General features: G+C 43.9%; 3 protein-coding genes across 3 annotated transcripts in view; 2 read left to right on the top strand and 1 right to left on the bottom strand.

The window, feature by feature from the left end:
* The first annotated feature begins 189 nt into the window (after positions 1–189).
* Positions 190–8423, top strand: LOC103362898 (proline-rich extensin-like protein EPR1). Its single transcript, XM_008289424.1, has 5 exons — positions 190–423; positions 2290–2378; positions 4814–4904; positions 5524–7507; positions 7588–8423. Exons 1-5 carry the CDS (start codon positions 348–350, stop codon positions 7682–7684), a joined length of 2337 nt encoding a protein of 778 aa, XP_008287646.1. The 5' UTR covers positions 190–347; the 3' UTR covers positions 7685–8423.
* A 232-nt stretch (positions 8424–8655) lies between these two features.
* wdr77 (WD repeat domain 77) lies at positions 8656–12436 on the bottom strand. The gene is made up of 10 exons (XM_008289425.1): positions 12084–12436; positions 11557–11742; positions 11341–11482; positions 11180–11229; positions 10572–10642; positions 10315–10372; positions 10048–10119; positions 9842–9950; positions 9696–9764; positions 8656–9615 (listed from the first exon to the last, which is right to left on the bottom strand). Exons 1-10 carry the CDS (start codon positions 12190–12192, stop codon positions 9468–9470), a joined length of 1014 nt encoding a protein of 337 aa, XP_008287647.1. The 5' UTR covers positions 12193–12436; the 3' UTR covers positions 8656–9467.
* Positions 12437–13754: 1318 nt separating this feature from the next.
* Positions 13755–16180, top strand: part of LOC103362902 (protein polybromo-1-like) — a 16112-nt gene continuing 13686 nt past the window's right edge. Inside the window, exon 1 of the mRNA XM_008289429.1 lies at positions 13755–13825. The gene's annotated coding sequence lies outside the window, so the exon portion shown is untranslated. The remainder of the gene's footprint in view (positions 13826–16180) is intronic.

The raw sequence follows: 16180 nt of genomic DNA on the forward strand, positions 1-16180 counted from the left end.
TCAGGCAGACCACGGTGCTTCCAGCAGCTCCTTCATCCCGCAGGTGAGATGTGTCGCAGGAATGCGCGTGACGGAGCAGCGCCTCACCTGCAGCTGGGAGTGGAGCGCGAGCGGGGCGGCGCGGTGAGAGCAGCGGTGGGCGGAGTTTGCCCCATTTTCTCTCCCTGTCCAGAAAAAGTTTGCACCAAATCACAGGAATCAGGTTTACCTGCGCGGCCCCGCGGTGCACCTGTCGCGCAAAAAAAAGCTCGACTCTCCTGCGCTTCACCTGGGATTTATCTGCCGACCAGTCATGTGCCAATGATCCTCCGCCGAACCGAAGAGTCCAAACCAACCGACCAGTCACGATGAAGAAGGGACTGAATTTTTTGGGTCGAAAGAACCAGTCCCTGTTCGACACCAACGTCAAAATGAAGGACATGGGTGAGTACGCAGCCAGCGGGCCTCCACTGGGTCCAGAACCAGGAGTCCGTGTTTACAGGAGCTTCTGCTGCAGAACAACACGACCTTTGGACTTGGTGCTGAAACGGACAAACGTGTTCAAGTTGCCACGAAGCTCCCACATGGAGCCTGGAAAACAGCTGGTTTAAGGAAACCGTAAAGGAAACTTATTGGTGTTTTAGTGGCATGTTCAGGTGAACAGGTGTAATAAATGACTGTTAATAACAAATGAAGAACCTGTTATTTCATGTTAAAGTCCCTCCTTAGATAATCTGGGTGACCTTGTATGTTTATACTGACCTGGGCTCTATTTTTTTTTAACTAACTTTGTCCACTTAGATCTAAATTTTGTCATTTAGATCCAGAACTCTGGATTTGAAATTGTATTTTACTGATAAACAGACCGGCTGTAGTGCAGTTATGCTTGATACACAACAAAAAAAATGAAATATCTGACAAAAAATCTGGTTCTGATTGGCTGATTGTAACTATATATTTGTAGAACATACATTAAGTCGTATAGACAACTGAGCGACCTGCATCCACTTAGGATGAAGCTGGAAGAACTCAACTCCATCCTAAAAAAAAACAAAAACAGGATGTTGATCTGATTTTTTATTTTTGTCAAACTACTGACATATGAACGATGACTGTCCAATTACATGCAAAGCAGCCTTCCAGATCAGGAAATGACGACGGAGAAACTTTATCTCGATATTGCAGCTCAAATCCTGGAGAATATCTACTTTCATGAACTGACATCCGATAAGCGGCCCGGCTCCACGGGACACCGGTTCCGTTTGACCGGCGAGAGCAGGAAACAAAACAAAACAATTGATATGCAAAGGTGCAACATGAGAAAGAACATTTGTCTATTTAAATCAGGAAGGGGACACAAGAGGGAAACGACTGATTTGGTTGGACTGGTTTAACACCACACAGAACTCATCCTGTAGCGGGTCACACCGAGCTCCTGTCACATTTTCCTGGAGTGACATCATCATCATATCGTTTGGTTTACGGGCGTGTGAACGTCTCGAGGGCATCGGCGTGGTTTATTATACTTTATGACAGAAGGAAGAGAAAAAAACAAAACACTTTGCTTTCCTTGTTTGTAATGGCATGCTCTTCAGTCGCTCTCTCTGCAGATGAAAAGCCTCAGAAGGCTGGAAGAGCTCTGATGAAGTGCCTCTCAGTGTCAAGTGTCTTTCATCAGTCATTTACTGGACAAACATGTCTGACGGCGGAGTGAACAGCAGAGGAATGTACTTAGTTTGTTCTCTCCCATCGACTCCAGTGACCTCTGATATTATCGTTCAGAACTGTCACTGTGGCTCGGTCTTTGCCTCACGGCTCTTTTTATTCACATTCAGGGTTGTCTTACAGAAAAGCTGACACGAGGGACTTGAAGCTCATTACGCTCCACTGTTTTAGTACAAACCATAAATAGGTAAAGAAGCAGTGTTTAGCAGAGTAGAAAGAGTGAGCATAGTTACGACTCAGACACAACAGATTAACTGTTTGGAAATGGCACTTTTTCTTTGACATTGCTGTGCTGCTGTAATTAGCCTCAGTTGTCACCATACCTGAACTTTCACTGCAACACAACGGGGAGACGCAAATACAGACGACAATCATCGGTGCAGCTATTTTGTTGTCAGCAACAAGAAACCACAAAGCAGATCCTCACGTTGACTGACAGCTAATAAGAGGCCGCCTCGGTGCAAACACTATCTCATTACCTGCACAACTACGGTTATTGTGTCCCACTTCAACCACAGTGTTTGTCCATTATGGCCAAATTGTTCACTGACTTTCTAACGTCCTGCTTTTATTCTCTTCCTTCAGATAATGTGGAGCTGGTGCTGGAGTCGTCTGCGATCCCAGAGTCAGGGACGGCCAGCGTGCGAGCCCGACCCACAGTCAAGCATCACGCTGTGAGTATAAAGCTTCATAGGTGAATTCTTACATACCCAATATTGTGATGTTGAAACAACACAGGATTTGCATGTGGCGCGTCTCCACCCTGTCGGTCACCTGCAGCGGAAGGAGTATTTCATGTTGAACCCTGCAGGTGCAAATGAGCTGATAGTGGACACTTTAGTGTATCGACAGTTCATTCAGGACTTCCTTTCTCGTATCTCACGGTGGGAGTGATAACGCTCACTTTTTTCTTGGAACAGGACGTTATCTGACCATTTTGTCCACAGTATAAATCATCAGCGAGACTGTTCGGCAGTTCAGTAGAGATTATTTTCACTGTCAGTCATTTTAATGATTAATCAATCAGGAGTTTGGTCCATAAAATATCAGAATTTGGTGAAAAATGTTTCTCAGAGACCGTAAACATCTAATTTTTTTCCTCAAACCAAAGATATTCAGTTTACTGTCACACGGAAACAAACAAACTAGAAAGTAGTCGATTTGATCAAACTGAAATCAGGAGATTTTTATATTTTTTTCTTTAAAAATTCCTCCCACCAATTATTGGACTATCAGAACAGGTGACAATTAAGTTAATAGTGAACAACGAATCGATTAATCACATCCAGTTCCAACACACTGCAAGCACAAACTGCAAAACCAAGATAAAATTTGGAATTACAGTTAAGAAATAGAAAATGACAAAACTGTGTGTTAAATAGGTGTAGCGTGTACACAGTGTTGATAATACTGTCAGTAGTAAATAAAGTCCAGTGTTGTACTTTAGTTCAGTTTTGTCTTGCTTCACTTCTATTCTGCTGCACGTCTGAGGGAAATATTTTACTTTATATATGACATTTATCTGACTGTTACAACCACTAGTTAGCTGACAGAATATGATTCCACAAAAACACGAGTTTAATAAGTAAATACAACGTTAAAGATAAAACCCATGTCACCCCCTGTAGTAAAAATATATAGTTCAACTCTCATACTTTAGCTTTTGATGATTACATTTCTTCTTTTTCTTAAGTAGAATTTTAAATAAGAGTTTTTGTTGTGGTGCTGATATTTTCACACCCACAAGTCTGTCACCATTATGTATAACAAGTGCAGATATCCCAACATGCTGCTACGACACAACAGTCCTTTTCTAAGCGGTTTGGGAAGACACGTCTTAACTCATCAGCTGCCCGTGTGACTGACAGACCTCTCATTATATCACCACGGTGCACATGTACACAAAAAGCTCATCTGCGCTCCGGTTCACACACCTCGCCTCGGTGTTTGGGAGTGTTCTGTGAATGCGTCTGTGGCATGTGGCCGTGGCACACCCAGCAGCACATGGGTAGGACAGCTCTGACGGCTGCGACAGATGAAAGTGAGTCACGGCGCAGAGAACAAGCAGATGAAATCAAACTGGATCATACACCATGTTTAGTGGCACGCCCTTGGCCGGTGATGCAGCGTTCACGCCTTTCCGAGCGGCTACGTAAGTGGGATTATTAGAAAACAGATCGTCATGGAAGGTGTGATATCAAGCAGATGTCCCACTAGTTTATATTTGTGAACGTCTTTTCCACTAGCAGATCTTAGATCCTAATTCATTACTCCTGTATTATTAAAACCGCTGTGAGCTTTTTGCTTTATTGCATTAGCTGGTTACCTGCAGCAGACTTGCATCATGAGGCTCAGCTGTAAACATAAGTTACGTGTCGATGGAATGATTTTCTGCCCTTTTGAATGGCGCGTACCGTGTTGAAAGTCATGGATTTGTATTGTGTCAACACAGTCTCTGTTTATTTATGGTGGTGTTTGGGCTCAGAGGAGAATGGCAACTCTCCCTCTCTGGCCGTCCCTTTTCTTTTTTGTCTCCTCCCTCCCTCACAAACAGCCAGGTATCCTAGTGACAGCCTGTGATTCTCTCCGTCAGACCCACTTTAACAAACAATGCGTTGAATAATAGGTGTATCCTCTGATTCACCAAATCTTCCTCATGACTGAAGTATGCGAAAGCGCCGGTGTACAAACTGTGACCGTAGTCCAGAAACATTTGCTCTTGAAGTCTCCACCTACGGTTCTGTTGTGACAGAGCTTAAAAATAAAGTCAGGAATGCATTTGCTGCAAAGCTGCTTTACAGATTTAACTTTAAATTACTTGCAAATAAGTCATTGGAGTGTCTTTGTGCTGGATGTTACTTGTGATACGAAGCGCATTTGGCTGCAGCTTTGTTCTGTTGATGCTAATAATGCAAGAACACAGAACTGAAAACTGGTTTGTTCACCTCAAGAGTGAACACTTGTGAGCAAAAAAAAGAAAAATCCACCTATAGATCAGGACGTAGAGTTTATCTCATCTTTACTGCTGTTCTTGAATTACGCTTTGTTTCTTGTGTCAAGGAATTTGAACAAGTCCCCCATCTGATGGTGTTTGATTTCTCCTTCTCAGTACTCGTCTGACAGTTTTCAAGGGTTTGCCGTCCCAACACCCAAAGTCCCTCTGCTTCCCCCCGTCAACGGTCCAAAGACCAACGGTTCAGGTGAGCGTCAAACTGCCTCCATTATGTACTTTAGGTTTAACTTGGTTAAAAGGTTAGAATTCCTTTATTTAACCTCCATAAGACTCCAATCATTTTGTGGTGCCTTTGCTCAGACTCGGTTGATGGATCACAGCAATTAGAGTGAAAGAAAAAAAGGCCAGGCGGGTAAATGTTTGTCCAGGCAATTGCTCAATAACCCTCCTGGAAATGTCCAAAGAGCCATAGCAGCTGGCGAGCATGTTTACAGAGTGGGAGTGTTCGCATTTATAGAAAGAAGTGAATAAGATGCTTTTCATTTTAGTTCTGAGCAATTCTGAATGAAGGATTTTCATCTTATTTGATGTTCAGGATTTAAACTCCAGAATCAGTTTCACCGTCCTTCTAATTATTTCTCCCTGTTTAGATATTCTGAGGTGAATGTGACATTCTTGAAGGAGAATGGAAGAATGTGATCATATTCACAACCATTCTGGCAAATATATTGTAATTACTGACATACTAAACTTGTCTCATATAGTTCATATGTAAATGATTGCAGGACAATGTCAAATATTAAACACTGTTTTCTTCTCATGCGCCACAGATGACAAAAGCAGTTACTCTCTGTTTTCCTTCACAGCTCTTGGAAGTCACTTGTCCAATGGATCTGTTATCTCTGTGCCCGACCTTGTGGAAGGAGAGATTTTTGTTCCTCCTCCTCCTTCTACAGCGCCTCCACCCCCTCCAGGGACGTTCGTCCCTCCTCCACCAGACTTCATGGGCGATCTGAACAGTCTTCAGCCTCCTTCCATGCCTGCACCAAAACTCCCAACACTCGCACCGTCCATGGTGGAAGAGGACTATTCCTTCCTAAAACCGCCACCGATGGCTCCACCAAAGCCTCCATCTACTTGCTCTTCCGGCTCTGGATCATCCATACCCATTTCTACTCCATCACCAGCCAATGTTCCTGATCATCCCAGGTTTGCCCCGCCACACCCCCCTGCTGAAAAGCAAAAGACTCATAAGGTGCCACCCCCTAAGCCCATGAGATGGTCTTCTGTCTCCAGCCTTGACTCCCCACCACAGTCTCCTGCACCGCCTCCCCCTGTTCAGACTCCCACATTGTCCACCTTCAATCCCCAGAACACAGCGAAGCTGTATAACGCTCCTAAGACCTCAATACTAAGTGGGTATGAGGATCAATCAAGGATCGACGCAAAACGTAAGCAGATGTTAGTCCTGGAAGACTCTGGGTCTGTTAACTCCGTCCCGGTGGTTGTCCAGGCGAATGGGAAAGCCTCTAAAGTGGCTCCACCAACTAAACCAGTTCCCAAAGACGTACAGGAGATAAAGGAGAACTTACAAATCACCCAACCCTCTCAGGTACCCCAACCTGAGATAAAGAAGGAGGCTAAAACGGAGACGGTTTCAGTAAAGCCAGAAATACCCAAACCGGTCCAGTCTCAGCCTCAAAAGTCTCCTCAGCTTAGTGCTCAGGTGATTTCAAATCCCAGCAAGAGCAAACCCAATGAAGTGCCAAGTCTGGGCCGCAGATACAGTCCGTTACTGGATCGTAAACTACGCCACCTGAAAGCTAATGAAACCAGCGGGGCACGAGACGGACCGGCAGCCTCTCCGCTGGCTCTTTTAATGGCAGCAAAGGAAAGAGACAAACAGAGATCAACTCACCACTCTCTGTCGCGGGAAAACAGTGCCAAGAGCGACCAGTCGAGTGCAAGCATCCACCCGAGTGACTCAAGTCCCAATTCCTTTGTTGTGATCCCAAGGTCTGGCTCATCCTCTTCTCTAACATCCACAGAAGAAAGACTCCAGGCGAGTCTGAAATCTGTCAGTTCTGTGGAAAACACACCAACAGTTCAGACTCCAGCAAAATCCAGAAGTCCTGAACTGATAAAAGAACGGACGCCATCCACCAATCCAGCTCTTGATAGGATCACAGCAGCTGCATCCCCAGCTGTGAGCAACCTGACAGAGCAGAAACAAAGTTCACAGCAAAGTCCCCTGAAGTCCCAGCCTGTGCAGCAGGAGGACAGTAAAGAGGAGCTGAATGTGCCCTTACTCCCTCCACCACCAGAGTTTGATGATTTAGACGAGATGATGGAGCCGCCCCCGTCCATCCTTCCCCCTGACCCTCCCATCAAAAAGGTACCGAGACCAACCGTGAGTCTTCTCGCTCCGGCTCCAGTTCCATCTCCTCCTCCAAATCCTCCAAAACCTCCACCCCCGGCACCTCCCAAACTCCCACCTCCCGACTTTGATGTCAAACCAAAGCCACAAGTCCAGACAAAACCCAAGTCAGCCCCCGCTCAGCTGCCACCCAATCTTTCCCCCAGTCAGGCCACTCTTCTGAGCATCTTACAAAAGAAGATGCTGGAAATGGACCACAAAATGGGCCCAGCCAAGGACGCAGAGCCCAGTTCTGATGACTGGGGCACCCCACTGTCTGATGAGGACAATAAAATCCCTGTTGTGCTCAAAGCCAAACCGCCAACCAAAAGCGTCCCCGTTGTCAACAAAGCAGCAACTCTGGACATGCGGGAGCTGGAGAATAAAGTGGCCAGAAAATATCAGGAGACGGCGCCAGTCAAAGCTCCTACGAGGTGAGAATTTTGACTTTTTAAAGTTTAACTTGTACATTTTTGAGTACTGTGTCCGCTCAAACTGCTTTCTTCTTTTTCAGCAACGGACCACAGTCAAAACATCAGTACGGCATGACTTTTACGGTTCGGCCTGGAACCAAACAGCCCATTACACTTGTTCATAAAGGGGAGCCGTAAGGTTCTGTGGAAATGGGACACATCTGCTGTACAAAGCGCACATTGTACGTGTTTGCATATTTTTACATTAGCAGGAATTTGTACGACAGGGTAAAGGCACTTTGAACAAATTGGTTACATGAATATGGAAAGAATGTCTCATAACAACAGATCTGCTCAGTTATGAATGACTGAGCTCACACTGTCAAAGCGTTCTCTTTTACATTTTTATATATTGTACACATTTTTGAAGCGTCACAGTCAGGTGGACCTTTTTTTTTTAAAGACTTTTGTTTTGCTGCTGCTGTTGTTCCAGTGTAGAGCTATATGTTGCACATGTTGCCTTTTAACCACAGCTTTTAATCGATCTTAATTCCACTTGGGTAACGTAGAACAGTTTTGATTGTAAAATACATATTTGTTGTCGTTCGTGTTCTTTCACTGTTACATGTACATGATGCAGGTCGACTGGTGCGACAGTTAATCAGATGAGTGCCAGAGTCCGTTTCCCATATTTATTGATCTAACAAGTGTCAGTATACAAGTCAACTTACTTTTACAGTGAAATCTGTCAGTATAGTTGCATTGCATTGTTATTGATGTACATATGTTTGTATAAAATTAAAACAGAACTTGGATGTTGTAAGATGCAGCTCTATGTACACGTTAAGGTTATATATTCATCGAACTGAGTTATTCATCTACAGCAAACGTTGCCCAACAAATGCCCACGTGGAAATAAAAGCAAACAGGAACTAGAGGTCTTTGGTGTGTTTTTTTTGTGTGTAATATAAAGCTTTTGTGATCACGTCAAGATGTCGTAGTTCATTTATTTTTCAGAATTTTCTCCGTATTAAACCCTTGACGCCACTATTCCCATCTCCTCTTCTGCACTGCACAGGGATAAAACAACTGACAGAACAAACTGAGATGTGGGTCAGAATTTTGCTGCAAATCAAACACCCATCATGTACTAAAAGGAAAAACCAGAGTGACAGGAAGTTACTTTTATTGTAACAGCAGCATTAAGTGATCATGCGAAGATCCTGCAAAGTACAAAATTGTTTTCCTTTGATTCCAAGACTGACCAAAACATGTCAAATGGCAGGTAATCTGACAAACACAAATGCTGTTAAACTGCGCCGGTGCCATCATGTGACCATCATTACAGCATCGGAGTCCAGACCACAACATCAGATCCCAGATGAGCAGTGACACCTAAGTTGCCACTTAGTTAAAATCACTGGTGTAATCTAGTTAACTTCTGAGCCGACCGCCCCCACACTCGTCTGACATAAACACGTAACACACTACCCTCCTTTGACCCAGCAGTGTTGACCAGGGGTCTGGATCAGTCACCGTCACCACCAGCATGGTTTTTAGATCACATGTCCTTGTCGTTAATCCTCACAAACACAACGTAAGATTCTTCTCATCCTCGGTACAATTAGCTACAGCTGTTTGCAAAATAGATTTCAGGGAACACAAAGAAACGTGCTCTTGCTATTACAACACTAAGTTATCGTTAATGTAAAATTATCCAGTACAATTGCCTCAAATGTAAAAACACATGGAAACGCTATACAGTCTATACAGTATGAAAGATGTGGATAGAGGCCGGAGTCCGAGGCCAGACCGGGAGAGCAGAAGTCCAAATACTGTGCACATATCTGGAGCGCTGAATGACAACGAGAAGCTTCAATCTATATTTCCTGAAAGACATACAACAAATAACTTTCCAGCTACTCGTGGACACACTTCAGGAACAAGAGGGAAAGTAGTGATTACAGATTGTGCCGGATCTCTAAGAGGAGGAGTCGGGAGCGCCAGCAGCTGAACCCACGGTGTGGTGAAGCACAAGATGATCCCAGCCCACCGTTGTGAGGCTGGTGGAGCTGCCATGCAGCCAACACACTCCTTTCACAAAGTCCTGGTGTCGCCGATCTCTGTGTCTACAGAACAAGAACATGTGATGAGTGTCTCTAGCAGAGCAGGGAACTGGCTGCTTTTTAAATGAACCGGGAACACTTACATTTCGTTCAGGTCAGAGTTTAGAACAGCGACAGAACAGTCGTCACTAACGGAGGCGAGCAAGGAGGCACTGGGGGGGGAAAAGCTGTTATTTTGTAGAAAAGCAATGAAGGACTAATGTGAGATTGAGACATTCTTTATTTTTACCTCTGTGTGGAAAAAGCGAGACTGTTGACTCTGCGGCTGTGAACGTTCTCCACCCGGGCCGGTTCTGTTCCCAAGAAATCTGTCACAGTCACTCTGCCCAGCTCGTCACCTGAGACACAACGAACATGTTAAAAAAAACAAAACAAAACGCAGGGATCCTCAGCTTAAACTTCTCTGTCGGTCAGTAATCTGCTGCTGGGCCTTACCGAAAGCAATGGTGCTTCTGTGGTGGGGGTGCCACGCGACAGTGGTGGGGGAGCAGCAGGGGGACTCCACATCTGAGACCAAAACAAAGACGGCAATGAAAGATGCATCACAGTAATGATTATATCTTGAAATCAGCCAGACAAACAATCACTGGGTAGGTAGAAGGGAACCTCTAATGACACAAATTTACAGTGTTCTTGTGCAGCCAAAAAAAACAAACAAAAAAACAAAACAGTACTGTCAACAAGTTGGGACCAGTTGCTCACCTATTCTTGAGGCAGGTTTGTTTGGCTTCCTCCTGTCCCACATTAACACACGGCCGTCCTGAAAGATTGGAGATAAGATGGGAACAGGTCGGGTTTAGATTAAGAGAGCAGTTTTACAGTTCTCGCCCTTCTCTGACAGATAAGCTCCAGTAATTACAGCTTTATGGTTTTATTATATGACAGTCATGGTAAGAAACTATCGTCCCATTCCTTTCCGTGCCTATGTTGTGCAGACAAACTGTTAATGAGTGTCATACTTGGCCACAGGAGATGAAGAGAGAATCCTCTGTGGGACTGCAGGCAACGCAGCTGACAGGCTGTGAGTGCACTGGAGGGAGAGAAAAGTTAGGACATATAAATACGTTGATTCACTTTGAACAGCCAGCTATCAAATTATGTCGGTAACGTAGCACACGTGATGATGATGATGGGCGGCTGTGGGAAACTTTTTAAATGTATGCACTTGCAGGAGTTTGTGAGTCAGCAGGAAATATATAAACAAAAGAGAGAAAAATCGTACAATAAAAAAATAGCTAAAAATAAAATCTTGAATCTGCAGGTAAAAAACGGCCACATGGCTGAAAGTGGCACCAACGTTTTAGTGAAGTCTGATGACATGATTTTGAGATATTCTTGTACGAGGAAGAACAGAAATAAAATCACCTACAACTATGTAACAAAAAAAAGGTTAAGGAATAGATAACACAATGCAAACAAATCCACTTAAGTTCAGTGAAGAAGAGAGATGAAATCAAATCTATACAATCAAAACTTGAGCTTAATATATTTTATTTTTTTAAATGAAAAAAAAGCAGCCCGTTTACTCTTATCTGCGTTCGTTAGGAGTCTTGAGATATTCTCTTACCGCTGTAAGTAGTGACGACTGTTTCCTGGCTGAGATCCCACACTTTAATCCTGTATTGAAGAAAGGACGGTTATTCTTTTGCTGTCAATAACTGACATGTGTAACTGTCTGTGTGTGTGTGTGTCTGTGTATGTGTGTGTGTGTGTGTAAAACAATCTTACTTGCAGTCCATGCTGCCAGTGATGGCACTGTTTGCTCCGAATACAGGGCTCACTGTGGTGACAATATGGTCATGGTCGTGTTTGGTAAACCGATTCACCAGCAGGCGCTCGTCCTCTGCCAGTTCCCAGAGCTCCAAGGCACCTAACAGTCAGAAAAAATCCACTTTTATTAAAATGTCAGGTCCGATGTCTGATTTCTGTGGAACGCCGTCTTACCTGAATCTGATGCCACGACAACTCCTTTCTCAGACACCCACTTGACATCTGTGACACCAGCCTCAGTTTGCACACCGGCTTTGCAGAAGCCCTCATTGGGGGCCTGCTCAGGGTCGCTGTAGATCCACACAGATCCCTGCCAGCTCCTGCCAGAGAGGCTGGAGGCACCAAGCAGCAGGGTGCCATCTGGGGAGAGAGGCGATGGGAAAAGGCCATTTAAACACCAGTATTTTCTTCAGGCGTGACAGTTAGCATAAGTGAACTGTTGGGAGTCTTTCTTCCCTTCAGCTCACACATATTAAAGCAACTTGTTTGAAGGTCTGCGGATCTTATGGCCTGGTTGCTCAGCCTGTGCACAACAAAGATGGTTTTTTAGGTAATATTTTTGTTTTTGATTATATATGCAGTTTCACCAAGACACCTGCAGATCAGTAAAGATGTACAGACTCGGTAATGATTACCAACTAGCGGCACCACGTGTTAAACTCTGTAACCTCCAGCTAGCTCGTCCTATTTTCTCCCCCTACCTGCTCTGTATTCCGCCGCGCACAGATGCTTCTCCATGCACGCTGGAGCGTTGGGAGGGATGTTCCACCGGTTCTCTTTGATCATACTTGTGTCCACTGCACTTTTCATCCAGAGAGCGCACTGGGGATGTTGACGCGCTACGGCTCAGACGTCCTAAAATCAGATTTATATTTTCTATGTTAGCTCGCTAGAGCTACTGTAGCTGCTGTTTCGTCTTTGTTTTATTTTTGCAGTATTATAAATGATCGTATTGTAAAAATACAGTGATGGCCGTGCTGCATGAAAAATAAAAATAGCTTCTGAAGTTGTCCTTTCACGAATGAATGATCGAGCTAACAGCTACACATGGAACCGGCAGACACACACTTCCTGGATCTCTTCTTCGTTGATCTTGCGTTTTCTTCTTCTTCTTCTTCGTCAATGATTTTCGGCAGCAAAGACGATACTAGGTGGACTACTGCCCCCTGCAGGATATTTTAAAAAAGCACACTACACAGTGTATATGGCTATTTAATGTAATTCCTGACCTAAAGTTGTCATTTGCGATTATATTTGCTTTCTTTTTGCAGTTTGTTGTGACTGGAGGTGAAACGTTTTACTGATTACTTCTCAACTATTGTTTGTCTACTATTCCAATATTCATTCCTCAATCGTTTTATCACAAAACATGAAATTTTTTTAGAGCAATTTCTGCTCCGCACATCTCTGATTTGCCAGAATTTTTATAGCACAAAATCTGTTTTTTATAAACACATTTGCGAAACTATAGCTTGATATAAATACTTTCCCAATTTATTTTTAATTTTTTTAAATTTTATTTTATTTTTAAATTGCCTGTCGACTTTCTTTGTTGTGCTTGAAGTTGTTGTGCTTGAAGGACAATATCTCTGGAACTATTGCAGCTACAAACCTGAAATGTTTGCTGTTGTTTCTCATTATGCCACTGATTCAGAATCTGCAATATTGGACAAGTGGATCAAATCATCTCTGATATGGGTGAGGTGAATTATGAAAAAAACGAGGCTGTCGTGAAAATCCCCATCTTTACGCACACGTTAAGAAAAAATAAAATAAAAAATGACAATGCAGACATCAATTAGCAGTATTTTTTTAAACCATATGTTGCTGTATTTCACAATACTACAACACAAAAACACATGAAATACTTTGAAAACACAAAATGCACGGTCACAAAGATGAAAAGACATTTCTAGGAGCAGATTTAACAAACCACAGTACCACAACTTTTTTTTTTGCACTTAAAACAAAAATAGTTTATTATATAAATACTTCAAGCAAATCAGAGACGGTGGAGCAGAAGGCCCCTAATGATCTGAGATGGAACAGCCTCATATTGAATTGGCTTAATGCAGTAAAATGTTTTCTTTTTATGCAACAACAAGTCATTTGCCCTCATTGCACTACGACGTCGTAGGCTTTTATTTTGTTAATTGTATAATGGATCTAATTTCTAACTACCAAAATCGTCACCATTATAAGACCTGCTTAGCAAAGAAATCCCACGTTAAAGTGAGAAGACGGGAAACGTCACTACAATAATGTAAAACGCACTTTTAACGGCGTCTTTAAACACACGCGCTTTTATTGTGAAGGGGAAGAAGCGGCGGGAGGCGGCCATATTGTCGCTAACTTCACACTTCGGTCCTTCTGCATAAAATCGATAAGTGATTGGCTTTCTTGATGGTTAACATTTGACCGTCTAGTGGCGCGTTCACGGAAGGTAAGCACGCAACCGGGTCGAGTGTTTACGGTGAACCACGAACCCCCGGGTGTCGTCGGTGCCGCTGACGGAGGCTCGGTATCGTTACAGTGATGCCTTTGTCTCGGCTCTAACTAGGTGATGTTGAAGGCTAATCGTTAACGGTAGCTAACGTTAGCTCAGGTGTCTGGACCCGTCCGCGCTGAGTGACAGCTCGCGGCGGCTGGACAGCTGCTGCTCCCCGAGCTAGCCGTGCTCCACCGGACCGCAGCCTGCGCGCAGCTGCTCGGTGGCGTTAGGCGGAGCTGCTGGCGGACGGTTTTCGGTGAGTCAGACCTCCAGACATACAGCAGCATCACCGGGCGTCCGTTCGCTGAAGTGTCATCCGAGGTGAGCTCAGAGAGCCGCGGGGTGGGGGGGCTGTCACGTTTCATAACTGGAACTAAGGTGCAAGGAAGCCAACTGGGACCCCCGGGGGATCTGCGAAACACGCCTTCATTTGCTCGGTTCCGTCGCCACATAAGCGCAAATGCGTAGCAGCGCGTTTGAAGTGAAGGTCCAGCGCTCCCGAGCCGCCTGTTCAATCAGAGCTCCGGGTTCACGTGAGGTGACATGATCATAATTCTGCTCCAGTGGTGAGAGGTGGGCGTGTCCCTCCGCCTGGCCCTGCTTCCAGTGCGCATAGTGCTGCCACTTTCTCATGGTTCTGCTCACAACTGGTCCAAATCACTTCAGTATGTTGCCCCAGCTGTTGGAAGTCAAGCCCCTCGATGGCTGATGAAGGTGTCCCTCAAGGGTCTGGCTGCCGATTTGGGGCATTGCAGTTTTTTCTGACAGATATGTCGGTTTGATTTCTAGTTTATAAAAGTCCAGCTTCAGTGCAGGCTTCACTGTGTGGCAGACAGAACCACAGGAGACACCATCAGACTAGAACTACTAACATGACAGTTTAAACTCCAGGTCAGACATGCAGCTGCTTTGCTTCAAATGCTGGAAGCAGATTAATTGTCCTCCTTTGCACAGAAATGGTTATTTTCCAACCAAACCAGGCTTCCTGCTGGTTGCTTCTGATGACTTGCAGACCCTCCTGTTTGCTTTGTGACTAAACTGCAAAAAGGCAAAATGTCAGCATTTCACAGTTGATGGCGCCCGTCCCATTCATCCACACTTTGATCGAGCGTTATACGTACATGTGACTCTGTCTAGACAGCAGATTGTCCTCCACGACGCATGTTGAACGTCTTGAACAAAAAATTCATTTAAAAGTGGATGTTTCTATCCAAACAGAGCTTGTTTCTAATTTGAAAATAGAAAATAAACCAACATATTAAACTGCTGGAAGCTGTCAGTGCCATTTAATTCAATTCAATACACAAGAGAGCTATCACACACACACACCACAGTGAGTTGTACAAAAAGCTTAGACGACCTCGTTCCTGTATGAGACTTGAACACTTCACATGATTAGATTTCTAACATTATTTATAGCTGTCTTGATTGATGTACCTTGTGTGTGTGTGGTTGTTTTTTGAGTGAAAACCTTCATCGTTGTGACCTTGTGTGCTGTACATGCACTTTGTTCGCAGACCGTAGAAGAGATTTTGATCTCTATGCGAGTGCCTCAGTAGATAAGGCTGAATTAAATCTTTTATTCTTCTACTATGCTGAACAAACTGACATCAGTTGTTTATTCAGAACTAATCGTATCTCCGTGTTAAATCTTTTAACATTTAAAGTGGCTCTTTCAAAGCAGAGTACTTGAAAAACCTTCATTTTCTGTTTAGCTGTTGTTTTTTTTTTTTTACATTAGCCACGTTTGTATAGACATTATTTCTTCTATTTGATTTAAATCATTATAATTAAAGATTTCAACATAAGATGTGAATTTTCCTGCTTCAAAGCATTTAATAACAACATACAGTTGAAATCAGAAGTTTACAGACACCCTATAAAAAGACATAAAACCTTTTTCCTCACTTTCTGACATTAAATCAGACTAAACTTTTCCTGTTTTAGGTCAGTTAGGATTACAGAAATTATTTTCATTTGCTAAATGCCAGAAGAATGCAAGAGAGTTGTTTTTATGACGTTCTTCAGAGTCAGAAGTTTCCATCCATCTCCTCAGTATCTGCTAGCGTTGCCTTTAAACTCTATGACTTGGGTCAAACGTTCTGGGTTTCCTTCCACAAGCTTCTCACAGCAGTCTGATGAGTTCTGGCCCATTCCTCCTGACAGAACTGGTGGAACTGAGTCAGGTTTGTTGGCCGCCTTGCTCCACACGCCTTTTCAGCTCTGCCCACAAATTTTCCACAGGACTGAGATCATGGCTTTGTGATGGCCACTCCACAACACTGACTCTGTTGTCCTGAAGCCTCT

Source organism: Stegastes partitus, unplaced genomic scaffold, assembly GCF_000690725.1.
Source record: "Stegastes partitus isolate 25-593 unplaced genomic scaffold, Stegastes_partitus-1.0.2 Scaffold614, whole genome shotgun sequence".
In the NCBI taxonomy this organism is placed as follows: Eukaryota; Metazoa; Chordata; class Actinopteri; family Pomacentridae; genus Stegastes; species Stegastes partitus.